General features: G+C 39.0%; 1 protein-coding gene across 1 annotated transcript; it reads right to left on the bottom strand.

Moving 5' to 3' along the window:
- Window positions 1-340: 340 nt before the first annotated feature.
- On the bottom strand, window positions 341-14,201 carry nudt3b (nudix (nucleoside diphosphate linked moiety X)-type motif 3b). The gene is made up of 5 exons (XM_083530985.1): window positions 13,816-14,201; window positions 11,676-11,786; window positions 8,262-8,306; window positions 5,945-6,029; window positions 341-3,974 (listed from the first exon to the last, which is right to left on the bottom strand). Exons 1-5 carry the CDS (start codon window positions 13,912-13,914, stop codon window positions 3,778-3,780), a joined length of 537 nt encoding a protein of 178 aa, XP_083387111.1. The 5' UTR covers window positions 13,915-14,201; the 3' UTR covers window positions 341-3,777.
- Between the last annotated feature and the right edge of the window lie 94 nt (window positions 14,202-14,295).

The following is a 14,295-nucleotide window of genomic DNA, read 5'->3' as shown; positions in this document are numbered from 1 at the left end:
GGTTTTCATACCATGTGCTAGTGAGCTCAGGCATTTTTTTGTGATAGCAATTATGCAAAATGTATTTGTTTTGGTTGAACTTAAGCAAAAATAATTTTGATATGATTACCAGTTATTTAATCTGTAGGCCTAATTCTAAAGTTGCCTGTCTATTCCGAATGCTCCACTTCTCGTACTGTAATGGTTTGGTTTTGAAGGGATTGTAATACCAGGCATTCAACTATGATCATGGAAGCACCAAAATACAGATGAAATATCCAGCCAGTATGGGGTGTTGACAGTTCTACCAGAATGTCAGTCACATGTTAAAAATGATATACAAATAAGCACAGTAAAATGGTAATGTGAAATACTGATGTTTATTTGTTGGCACATTTAAATTACATTCTCATACTGGTATATTTCACAATCCCAAAATCACAAAGCAAACATTCCAGGCGTGTTTGTTAAACAGAAAATCGTCACAGCTTTCTGGGCTGTATAAGTGAAGCAGGCGTTCATAAGCCGACAAGTGACAAATGTAAAACATATCTTAGATAGAGCTGGTGGTTTATATATACACGTGTGTATATAATGTACACTGCACAATTTAATCCAGGTCTGATGGATTACACTACTAAATGTGCAATAGGGGGAATGAAGCCTGTAGGTCGACTTTGTTCTGCACAAAAAAAAAAAATGCAGTAGTTACCAATTCTTGGTTTGGAATTTAACTTTTTTTTCTTTTTTCTAAACAAGACTTGAGTCAGATTTGGGCAATTTTTGAAAATGGTAACATTTTCCTTCTATTAGTAGATCCAGCTTTTTACTGCACAGGAGATCCAGTTTAAAAAAAACAAAAAAAAACTTAGGTGTGTGTGCGCGCAAGTGGTTGTGCTTTGGGACATTCATAAGATTCTTATCCAGTTTGTTTTAACCTCTAGCAAAAATAAAAATAAAGGGAAAAAAGATCCTTTTATTAATTTTAAACCCATCTATATTACTAAGTAATAATCTAAAATGGTGATTTTTAGTGTTGCATAAATCAATACAAACTATTCACATCTAGCAAAATTCTTAATTGGTTCAGTTAGCCGACATAAGGAGAATTTATATATTTTTTTTGCTTGTGTGCTCGGAATTAACCAAAATATCCTAATAGCAGCATTTGGATCAGCTCTGGAATCTGCTTAATTTGCATCCATGAGCTCTGAATCAACTCGGACTCATGATTGTGAAATGAGGTGATCGGCTATAAGAAACGTAAACCTGCACCTACAGCAACTTAAACAGCCCAAAAAGTATACATTCCCAAACGTCTTGTTCGGGGGCTTTAACAGTTCTGTCGCCATTTACCAGAAACTCGCAATGTGTACCACATACTGTGTTGTCTTTTTTTTTTATTTACTCTTTACAGAAAGTAAAATAAAAAGTGGCTAACTACAGTGGCTCCAGATTCACAGTATTGTGCCAACTGCTGCATGCCATCAGAAGGGCAGTAAGCAGCCTGGCTAAGACAACTTACTATACAAAGAGGAAAAGAGAAATAAAAAGGGGGGAGGGGGTTTACAGTCCACAATTCTTACATTTTGAAACAAGGTCTCCTTTAAACGAGGCTTGTTTAGCGCTGCTTGTTTGTTTTTGACAGCGCGACATCGATCTGTTTAAGCGGGAATGGAGTGCTATACATAAATACCACCATCTCCAAATCAGGATGGTACCTAATGAGGCCATATTAGCCTTCATGCAGTTGGCATGAGCTTTTTTTTTTTTTTACAACTTAACATAATTCATGGGATGGCTAAGGCATGTGTTTTTTGTTATTAACCAAACTCAAAAGTGCCTTCAATGTTAAAATTTTTTTTAATCTTGTGGTCATTTCTGGGGTATATGTCAGGTGGTCTGGGTGTCTGAGAATTCTGGCAAATAATTCGGAAAAAGCCCAAAAAAACAAATACATTCCTCAAAGAAAACGGGAATAACTGACTTACTTAGGCTACTTTGCCTTAGCTGTCTGTAAAGATCACATCAGGTAAGCACCCAGTTTTACGAAACCAGGCAGAAAATGGGGTTAATCTACCTAGAGCGTTCTAAAACCTCGCTAGCCGAGACTGATTTTGCCACACAGTAAAGGTCACGCGCTGTTTGATGGCTGTGCTTCATGCTGAAATGGACAAAGTGTCAAATGTAGCCCAAAGAACTACAGTTCTTTCTGCACCAGCATAAACGTGAACAATGATCTGAACAGACAACAAAGAGACTTGTGTTAAAATGCTGCAAGTGACGTTTTACATTATAATTCCTCGATTTGAATTTATTTACTGTATTGTTTTCAAAAATTGATCGATGTTAAGACCGTTTTTTGTTTTTTTTGTCTAACAATGTTAAATGTTCGCCCAAGCCAACCCACATTTATATATGCAAAATTATTTGGTACCAGATGGTGGATGGGGGGGGGAAACATTAGTTTGTTACTCTGGCCTCGCCTACAAGGTCCAATAAACAGCTCCGTAACAGGAGACACTAATAAATTAAAAAGGCGGAAAAACGGAATCCACTCGATATGCGCCTATTGGGTTCTTTTCCAAGAAACTGTCCAGTTGAGGTTCACTGATGTCACCTCCTCAAACTCTATAACCCTGTCACACGTTCTGATTTAAGTGGTTCTGAGTGGCGGTTTGGTTAAATACTTAAAAAAAAAAAAAAAAAAAATCATCTCTGTAATCATCACTGATTTGAAATTACTGGACCTGTAGGACTCGCTCTCAACAATACATGTTTCAGCATGAATGGATGCAAGCGGTGAACGAAAACCATTACATCCTGCTGGTGTACCCTGCTTGCTTCCAATAAGTTCTGGCTTTCCAAGCATTTTTGGGGGGGGTTTTACGATCACTGTAAAGTCGGTGTTCGCACAAGTTTAGGCACCGCTCCGGTAAGGTAACAAGCACAATTAAACCCAGGTGTGTATTTCGTCAACCCATAAGATATTTACAAAAATGTAATAAAAAAAAAAAATGGCAAGACAGGCATAAAGGGGAGGAAAAGACCTCAAAAGACCTACTGACACCAAATACAAGGTTGAACATTCATCAGATCCCAAACTTGTAAGACAAATAAATATCAGTGCTCATGCAAACCAACTGACCTCTCACCAATTCCATCCGTTCAGCCAACTAAGCATTTCCTTCTTATTGTTGGGGGGTGGTTTCGGAAAGAACAAACACATACTCGCACTACTCACACAAATACATGCTCCCTCGCGCTCGCTTACAAGGAAGAAAAAAATATAAATGGATGCGTAAAAAAAAAAAAAAAAGAAAAATATCGAAAGCCTCAAGCATAAGCACTAGGCTACGTGTATTTACATCACAACAGTAAAAAGTAGTTCTTGCATTGATTTAACCTCAAGCTTGAGTCACAGAGGGCACTAAAGGGAAAAAACTTGAGGGGAGGGGAAGAGGAGGGTTTTCATGCAACTGTTCTCATCCATTCTTCAGAAGTGGGAGGAGGGAGGAAGAAATTCGAGTAGAGAGCGACATTGGATTTTACATTTACAAAAGTGTTTTTTGAATATTTACCCAACACTTTGTCAAGTTGGTGCCACCTCTCTGGCACTCCAAAAAAATCATAAAATAAAAGGTTGGCAAGGCAAACCCTATTTTAAGAGTAAAAGAAGAAGAAGAAAGAAAAAAAAAAACCCGCAGAAAGAACAAGGAAACAAAAACAAAAGAATACTGAAAACATAAGAGCGAGAGTGGTGGCGGAAGCATCCGGAGTGTCAGTGTTGTGTGTTAGTTATCTGATGTCAGAGACGGAGCTCTGATTGGTGCTGTAGCTCGGCGAGAGGTCTTCAGCTATCGTGGCCACTAGAGGAGTGCCGTTGCTCGTCAGGCAGCTCTCTTGTAGAGCCTCGAAGTAGGTGGCCTGCACTGGCTTGTGACACTGCAACACTTGTATGGCATCGTCTATTTTAAACCATTCCCTTTTTCTCCCTGTTGAGACAGAAGAGGGTGCGCGGGTGCGCTGAGTGAGGGAGTTCAATTGTGAAAACAAGGTGCTAATATTCCCTTTTATTCACTCGACCATTCATTCTCATTATACATACTCACTGTCCACTTCATATCCCTGGGACACCTGCACATTCATCAGCTATCTAATCAGCCAGCCAAGAGGTTCACATTTAAAGGTTAAAATAAAGAAAAAGTGTGACCTCTGTGACTTTAACCGTGGTGTGTTTGCTCGAGCGAGTTCAAATGTTTTTGAAACAGCTGACTTTGGTTATTTCCCTGCACTTTAACCAGAATGATGTGAAAAACGAAATATCCTGTGAGCAGAAGGCCTGCAGGCTGAAGTTGGAAATTCTAAAGTAACTCAGGTAACCACTTTTTTACAACCACGATGAGCAAAAAAAAAGCATCAAGCAAGCAACAAAAAAATCTGAGGCCATCATGGGTACAGATTCGGCCAAACGGCACAGTTGCATGCTGCTTTTATTTCTCATGCCACTCCTAGATCATCGGTTTAAGAAGAACTCGAACCAGTCAAACCAAACGTCTGTTACCAGCAACAACGCCACAGCTGAAATCACGGATTACACGTTTTCATGTGTGATGAACATTAACTGAAACTCTGGATTTGTAGATATGATGCGCATCATTTACATTTGATTGATACTGGCATCGATTCCGTTATCGATACTTCGCTCAATAATTTGGTACGAAAGCACAAGAGCTAAAAAGGTGTTAAAAATTTCAAGTTCTCTCATCACTGCTAATCTTTAGTATTGCAGTTACAGATGCCTCTTGATAAACAGAAAAAGAGAGAGAGAGAGAGAGAGAGAGAGAGAGAGAGAGGTGTGTATAGGAGCACAACAGAATGTAAATGAGAATTCTGGCATCTCTAGCAATTAGGCTAAATTATCTATTGCCTACTTTACCTTAACCAGCTCGACTCCACTGTAGTGAAGGGCAATAAATCTTTCACTATGAATTTAGTGACAGCCCTATGACACTCTAGCGGTTTTTCAGGGGTCATCTGTCCATGCATGGCTATGGTGAAAGGGCTGCTCCTGGGTGTCTGAGACCGTGTCTGTTTCATTCCTTGCTGATGGTGAAACCCTTTCTAGCCTAGTGTTTCCTGTGGAGTTATTCATATTTTACACATTTTAAAAAACGATCTCGTGTCCCCCCAAAGGCTACTAGTACTAACTAAAGTCTTATTTTATAATGAATGTTACGGTCTAAATAAGGCAGAGGAGATGCATTTGAAGCTGGGAGATGACTGTAAATACAGCGCATTGCTTGAGGTAAATGGCATGTTTCATTATATTACTAGTGTGTGTTTGCTAACACACTATTGCATATATCGCATCTGACACTGGTGTCTCTTAGTTTTGCTACGTGAGGCCGCGTGTTTTTAATCTTGCCGCCATGACTGATCGTCTGCACACTGCACGTGTACATGGATGTCGCACCTACATCAAGCAGCCTCGTGATCATTCAGGTACGGAAAACGACAAGCAGAAGCGTCTAATTCGCCAATAACACCGACGTATACGGAGATAATACAACAGAACTATCAATGAGAGTATCATTTGTCCTGAAGCTTATCGGTAGTCCGGTATTGACCCAACTACGAACCGGTCCAAAAAAAATAGCAGTTCTCGATTCCCATCCAGATTTGTATCTGCCTGATTTGATACATTGTGCTGCTGCCGCCACCGCCACGTGACTGCATGAAGTGAAGTGTAAGTTTTACAGTGGATTGTGAATGTAGTTTAAAATAATGTCTGACATTCAAATGCTGTCTATGTTTTGAATTAGGGGGGTGGGGGGCACAAACCTGTATATACAAGAACAAACATGCATATAAACAGTGAGGCAATTGTGGTTAAATTCTTGCTGCGCACTATACTGTATACACATCAGGAACAATTTTAAGCACAATACAATTATATACTTACCAATGTTTACAGAGTCTTCCCAGTCTTCCAGTACTTCTTTTACAATGAGAACATACACATACGTCCTGTGTTTCCTATCCTGGTTCTGAACAGAGAGAGGGGGGGGGATGACTTTTAAAATGTAATGAGGTTTATAAAAAAAAAATCCTCCTGAATGACTTGCAGTTCATAGTCTGTTTCGTGTGGGTGTGTACGTCTCATGACCACTTAAATTGGAACTTATTGCAAGTAGGGATTCAAAAGTAGTGAACTGAAGTCCTGTTTGGATATACCATCATACTCACTTCAAAGGTTGGTTTGTGGTTGATAACAGTGTTGTGTCATAGATGAAGGGTCACGTGTCACACGACAGAGCGAGTGTAAGATTAGAAGTTTTATAACAGATTATATTGAGTTTGAGTTTTTCTCTGACATTTTCGTTTTCTAAACTACCTGTTCCGCTACCCGCTCATAGTGTTTTTCTATACATATACATACAAGTCTATACATACTATATTTTGAATCATTTCTAAAGTTTAAAATCCCATATTGTTGCACATCATACCTTTATGAAGAGAAAGTTTTCTATTGTTACAGACATGCAGAACTGACGGGGTTACGGTTCTGTGCGAGAACCGTGAGAACTGACAGGTTATGGTTCTGGTCTCGTGACTGGTATTAATTTAATGCAATTTTTATTAATTCATTTTAAAGTAGCAGGGAACAACATGTTACAAAAAAAACAATGCAAATGCAAAATGTGGCATCGATCCGATACAAGTAAATACAGGGCCAGTATCGCTGATATTGATACCGATACCTTTTACTTTTAAAAGCATGCACTGGAACCGACAAGTTGTTGTATTTTCCTATAGATGAGAGCAATGTGTCATGATTTATGAGGTGAATGCTTTATCAATATGCTGAATCAGAATTGTTTTTTTCTTACTGCAATAAACTTCATTTATAGAACTTTAACATATACGCAATTTTTCACAAAATTATTATTAGAGAGCAATTATTGTTTTAAAAGTTAAATAAGGTTGCTTTTAACATTTAGCTTTTACAATCATTTCAGCAAGACACCTTGTGTTATCCATAGATCTTGGGGAGTCACCTAGGTGAAATAGGAAAAGAATTAAATCTAGCCTAAAGCCTAAATACAGGAGTCTCTTTCACAGTTAACACAAAAAGGATCGTCATGTTCACATTTTTAATCTACATATATTTTAATTCCTGTAAAATAATTCATTTAGATAATAGGTGTTGAGGATATTTTAATATCGGAATATAGACTATATTTAATCAGTCTGCTAAATAAAATGACCATTAAGTTCTGATATGACCAAAATATTATAGCTACCTGGATATTCATTTCCTCTCTGAAAAGACAGCCAGTGTATCGTTGCCAAAGATTGTGAATGATTTTTGTTTCTTTTGCAGTCCCCTTTTCCATGTTGCTTAATATGTTGGTATAATTTGGTGGCGTGGCCACAATAGCGAATGGCCTTCCTACACATGCTGCAGTTTCTCATTCTCATTTCCAGCTCTGAAATAACTCCACACGGAGCTCCTCTTTCTTTCGGTCATCTCTCAGTCTTAGTTTTAGTCTTGCAGTATAAAAAAGTTTTTTGATGACAGGAGAACTAAACAGCAGCAAGACGAGGACGAGTGCAGATGAGATGCTTAAGAAGCAGCGTATTGAGACCCATTGAGGAAACATGAGTAGTGTAGATTAGAAAACTTTAAACTAAATTGTTGATCTTGTCAGACTAGTATCGATCCGATACCAATACCAATGTTGGGTTCAATACTATCGATATAAGGATTGATCCGCCCACCCCTACTAGGATCCAGTGCATCCATGAGCATGTTACAGGCTGGAGTTTTCCTTCAAGGCATTGAAATACACAACATTTCAAAATTAGCAATGTGAGGTATAATTGCAGTTTAAATATGCATTGTCCAAATTATGTGCAATATTGTGAGGCCAATTTATAACAAAGGAAACCATCCAACAACTGGAACATAATCTCTAAGAAAACAACTCGTTTTACAAGCTACATAGAAAATATCATTTGCTTCATTCAACACTCCAAAACCAATTCCACAACTCTAATCTGCCGATTACTTTTATGATTTCTATAACAGATTCCAAATGATCAGTAATTATAAACCACATCCCCAATAACCATCACTTATTAAAATGCAACTTGCTATGTTCCCTCAGGACCCCCTGTTTGAGCTGAAGTAGTTCGGTGAGTGCAGTGCTTCCTGACCAGAATCACAATCACTGCTGCAAGAACAAAGTATCATCATTTTGCTGGGTGATACTCACCTCGAATATTCCTACGAGTCTTCCTAAAGTGCCCTTGACACCAGCCTGTTGGGGAGGGGAAAAAAAAAAAAAAAAAAAAAAAAGTACTTATAGTCAGAAAACCAAAATGGGAAGTAATGCGATTACACAAACCCAACAGTATAAATGGAGCTGAACAGTAATCCCTCATCTAATAAATAGAGGTGATGAAAAGATGCGTCATTTGACATTTAACGATAACCTGCTGATCCGACACCACCACCTGTTTTTAGCCTTAATCGTATGAATTACTTGTCACAGCTTTGCTATTCATCAACACAGACCACGAAGTTTATCCATTCGCAAAAAATGACCTAAAGCCACATCTTTAAACCCTTAAAAAAAAAAGGCACTGAATACACACAGACAATGGGTAAACTAGATTTAATCCATGTTTGAAAAATCGGCCTCGTGTGTAAACAACCGCAAAGTAAAACCCACTCTGAACACACAGTTCGAAACAGCAGTCAGAATCCAGATCTACAATAAAATGAAAGCAAACGTCAGTATTGTTTAAAACCTTTTACTGGCTACTTATATCTTGGAAAAGACAGAGTCTCAAAATGAATTTATGTTTTAACATCCCCTGATACAAATAAAGTTACTGAGATCTCTAAGGACAGACGGTAAGATAAGGCAGTGGTCCCCGGGCCGCACAGAGAGAATACAAAACGTACATTATTTCCGTTTTATTTATTATCTAATTCTGATCGTTGTTTGGAAAATTACCGGATTTTCTTGCCACATGTCTATGAAGTGAAATCAAATTAAATACAAATAACTTATGAGAAGGTGCAGAAACTAAAAGTGTGTTTTCTCTTTGTTCAGCAAGCAGTATTTAGACAGTGCCTTTTAACCTTTTATCTTTTTAACCTTTAATCAAAATCTTTAACAGCAAGCCTTAGTGAGATCTAATGGCACCTCCTAAAAGCAATTACGGCTTTAACATGAACTATAAACACACATTAAAAGCATTACAGATTGTATTTAACAGCAAATAAATTACTTACTTTCACCAAAACAGCTACTAGTGTGAATGCTTCTCTTGTATTTTTGCATCAGTTTAATATGCTGTAATAATGCTTGCTGAACAGACTATTTTCCATGACCTGGCATTTAATATGTAGAAATACGAATGGAGGGAGCCTGCTGCACGTTTAACAGCGCAACTTCTGACCAATTAAATACCCTATTCGTCCTGCACATCACGGCAAGATAACTGTGATATAAAGATCTTAAGTTTTGCACTTTGTGGGCCCCCCAAAAGGCTTTTAAACTGGCTTATTGCTGAAGTTTTGTTAAACTGGAGTTCGGCCAATAATGTGGAAAAGAGCAGTAGTTAATCTGAGTGGAACGTTTTTTAGCACTCGTCTTTAAAATAATCGCCCTCTACATGAGTGATGAGAGGGTATCACTGCCTATCACTAGAAGCTATAATCAGGATATTAGGGTCCGCTTAGAACAGTGTACAACAGCAGCATTTGAGCAAAGAACCTGCCAAAAGTGACCAACAAAAAAAAAAAACCCACAACAAGTTGTCACAGGTGCATCTCAATAAATATCATTAAATATCAAAAAGTTAATTTATTTTACTAATTCAAAAAAATAAGTGAAACCAGTATATTATATAGATTCATCACACACAGAGTGATATATTTCAAGTGTTTCTTTCTTTTCATATTGATGATTTTGGTTCATATTTAACAAAAACCCACCAGTTCTCCAAACATTTGAATACTTCATAAGACCAATCAGAAAACATTTTTTGTGAATTGTTGGTCTCCTGGAAAGTATGTTCATTTACCGTATATGTACTTAGTACTTGGTATTGGCTTCTTTTGCTTAAATTACTGCTTAAATTCTGCATGGCATGGAGGTGATCAGTCTGTGGCACTGCTGAGGTGGTATGGAAGCCCAGGTTTTCTTTGACAGTGGCCTTCAGCTCATTTGCATTTTTTGGTCTCTCGTTTCTCATTTTCCTCGGCAATAACCCATAGATTCTCTATTATTCTCTTGATGTCACCCAAATGAGGATGGGTTCCCCTTTTGAGTCTGGTTCCTCTCAAGGTTTCTTCCTCATAACATCTAAGGGAGTTTTTCCTTGCCACAGTGGCCATGGCTACTCATAAAATTCTCTTAAAATTCTGTAAAACTGCTTTGAGATGTCTGTTGTGAAGAGAGCTATAGAAATAAACTCGACTTGACTTGACTATAGGGTTCAATTTACTTATTATTCAGGTCTGGCGAGTTTGCTGGCCAGTCAAGCACATCAACACTATGGTCATTTGAACAACTTTTGGCAGTGTGGGCAGGTGCCAAATCCTGCTGGAAAATGAAATTAGCATCTCCATAAAGCTGGTCGGCAGAGGGAAGCATGAAGTGCTCTAAAATTTCCTGGTAGACGGCTGTGCTGACCTTGGACTTGATAAAACACAGTGGACCAACAACAGCAGAAGACATGACTCCCCAAAACACCACTGACTGTGGAAACTTCTGTGCCTCTACTATCTTCCTCCAGACTCTGGGACCTTGATTTCCAAATGAAATGCAAAATTGTTTTTCCTTTCATCTGAAAAAATGACTTTGGCCCACTGAGCAACAGTCCAGTCCTTTTTGTCCTTTGCCCAGGTAAGACATCTCTGACGTTGTCTCTGTTTCAGAAGTGGCTTGACACAAGGAATGCATCAGCTGTAGCCCATGGATACGTCTGTGCGTGGTGGCTCTTGAAGCACTGACTCCAGCTGCAGTCCAATTTCTTTGTAAATCTTCCACAAATTCTTAAATGGGCTTCATTTCACCTTTTTCTACCACATCATTTCCTTCCATTCAACTTTCCATCAATGTACTTGGATACAGCACTCAACAGCAGCTTCTTTAGTGATGACAGGGTGTCAATGATCGTCTTCTGGACAACTGTCAAGTCAGCAGTCTTCCCCATGATTGTGTAGCCTGAACCAGACTGAGACACCATTTAAAGGTTTAGGAAACCTTTGCAGGCGTTTAGATTTAATGAGCTGATTAGAGTGCGACACCACGAGTCTCCAATATTTTTCACAATATTTAAATTTTCTGAGTTACTGAATTTTGGGGTTTCATTACTGTAAGCCATAATCATCAAATAAAAAAAAATAATTAACACAAATATTTTAGCCGACTACAGCAGAGTAAGAAAGACTGAAAACAGTGTATTTCAATCTAAATACTTGAGCTGCTTATCTTGCAAAATACACACAACCTAGCCTTCGACAAATGGTGAATATTCACGCATCGACATATAAAGGCAATCTAATAAAAGATAAAATCTAGTCAGTGCAGGGGGTGTTTTTAAAGGAAAATATATATATATTATCAGTTGCAGTTAAGCAGAAAGCCCTACACTAAAACTATATAGCTGACCTCTTCACACACTTCTCGAACAGCAGCAACGTTGGGCTCTTCCTCCGGTTCCATACCTCCTCCTGGCACAATCCACTTATCAGGATGTCGGCTGCTACTCACCAGCAACACCTGAATAAACACACAGTAGCCATCTGAGCCAACACACAATATTCATTACATTCTTCAAGATACAGGATCCTATCTGATCCAATATGGAGTATCACTACTCGGCTCTGTAACTCAGAAATGGCATCAGTGTGGCCAAATTAATGGTATGGATATGAAATTTGGCACCCTTTAAGCTTCTGTAGTGACTTTTATTTTGATTTATGAAAAGACTAAACTAATGACAGTCCTATACTCAATATGTCTTAACTCGCCAACAGTGTGTAAAGCCTGAATGAATTACACCCATGCCTGCTTATGTTCCCCACAACCAATCACTGACCACCACTGTCTTACCCCTCACACTTCTTTGTTCTTTAATCTTCTTGGATATAAATGTTATAGACATTTTATCCGTTAGTAACCGTTTTCATGGTTTCTATCTCTTTTCTTTAATACCACTTTTTCTTTTTGTTGGGAGGGCAAAAGAAATAAACCACTCGTAAATTGCTCCTTTGCGATGCCATGACCAGACTCTATTATTATTAATAAATAGAGACATGTTTCAGCTGCATTTGACTTTATTTGCATTCTCTCTTACATATTCTAAATGACAGCTATTTCTTTGTAAACACACACCAAGTTGACACTCCCGAATTTGGCTCCCAGTTCAGCAACAGGTTTTACAGTCTGTGCAATGCGCTTGCTGTTTCCTTTTAAATTCGTAAATCGCTAAAATGCATGCATGCATGTATGTAGTATATAACATTAAAGCATGAGACATTTTGGACGAGTGGTTAACACGCTGAACTTCTGATCAGAAGGTCGAGTTCAAGCACCAACCAAATGCCATTGCTGGGCCCTTGAGCAAGTCTCTTAACCCACTGCTCTGTTGTGGTGACAGTCATTTGTACTTGTGAATCGAATCCACACTTTTCTTAGAACTGAAAACTCAGTTCACTTACTTTGAGTACGTCAGCATCGTCTAAACATTTAGAGCGGACATATCAGTGTGTCCATGCTGAAGACAGTGGCTTGCACATACCAAACAGGAGCCTTTCCCTGTTTTCACATAAACTGTGGCCAACAGGAACAACATTTTCAGTGGAAAATGAACCCAGTTCCCAGAACAGTGAAAAAACAAGTAGAGCAGCCAATTAGAACGGTAAAATAACTAGTGTGTTAGTGGTAGAGAAATGCTACAGAGGCTTACATAAGTATTTGCCCCCCTCATAGTGAAGTATTACAACCTGGTGCCAGAACTAATTAAAATGAATAGGGTGAATATTTATGCGAGCACAGATTTAACTTTTTTATTTTATTTCACAAACTATGCCTTTTCCCCTGCCATTGGGTAATTTGATATATATATTCCTAACATATAATACTAATAAAATCCAATTTAGTCCCATCTCCTAACGCAACAAAAGGTGGGAAAGTTCAAGGAGAGGGGGGCGAATACTTATGCAACTCACTGTATTCGGTTAATAGGTTATACCTCGGCGTTTAAAAAGATATCTTTCAGAATGAAGACCACTGTCGCATCACTAAATATACTTCAACAATCAATACTGAAATAAAAGCTAGCTGGTGACAGTGCTAAAGATGCCTAGCTCACACAGAGCTTCAGGAATGAGAAAGCTCGTTAGCTAGCAGCGTTTTTGCATATCGTTGTCATCATAGAACGCGGGTCTCTTTCATACTAAATTAATTCTGTTCACGAAGAGACACGAGATTCAGTCCAGTACTGAAATATTCTTAAAACAAAAAGAATTAAGCGAATTTTAGCCAGCTAGCTAAGAGCAGCACGATGAGTTAGCTGGCCGCGTTAGCATCTCATTGACAAATCGAACGGTGTATGCTAGCTCACCGTTAGCCCGCTACAACCGTATGTTCCCATTTTAATAGGAGTTATGGGCATTTTCAAGCAGGAAAAATGTGTATCTACACCCCCTAAAAGCGATCGGGAGACTTATTCATATAGATTTTGCATGAAATGTGAGCAACAGTCATGATCATGGCCCGCATAGTGCGCGCAGATCCCCGGCCTCACCTCCTCCTCAGTTTCGCTCCTGAAGCACAGGCAGGCGGCCCGCTTCTTATAGCCTTCTCCATCATAGGTGCGAGTTTGGTTCGACTTCAGCTTCATCATCTCGGCACGTCTGGACCCGGTTAATATCAGAGCGCAAACCCTCTCCGTGGAGATGACACGGCTTCGCACGCAAAGTTCACGAAAGCAAACCCTGATTTTTTTTTTTTTGCGGGGTTTTCTTTAGGATAAGTAATAAGTTCTTCTACGCTTCATTTTTCCGAAGCCAAGCGCATCTCAGACACGAACGCCATTACTGGAGACGCTACGTCACGTGCGCAGGCTGAGCCGCGGTGCACGGCGCTTTGCTGGTTAACTTGCGTACGCGGCGTTACGGAATCGCGGCCACAATCCGTGTCGCGTCTGTGTGTACGACTAAAACTCATCTCACACACGGCAACAATGTCGCCGGGATCCCCCCCCCACGATCCACCCTCTTTCTCC

This window comes from Silurus aristotelis (genome assembly GCF_946808225.1).
Source record: "Silurus aristotelis genome assembly, chromosome: 2".
Lineage (NCBI taxonomy): Eukaryota > Metazoa > Chordata > Actinopteri > Siluriformes > Siluridae > Silurus > Silurus aristotelis.
This window is presented reverse-complemented; position numbering and strand designations above follow the sequence as displayed.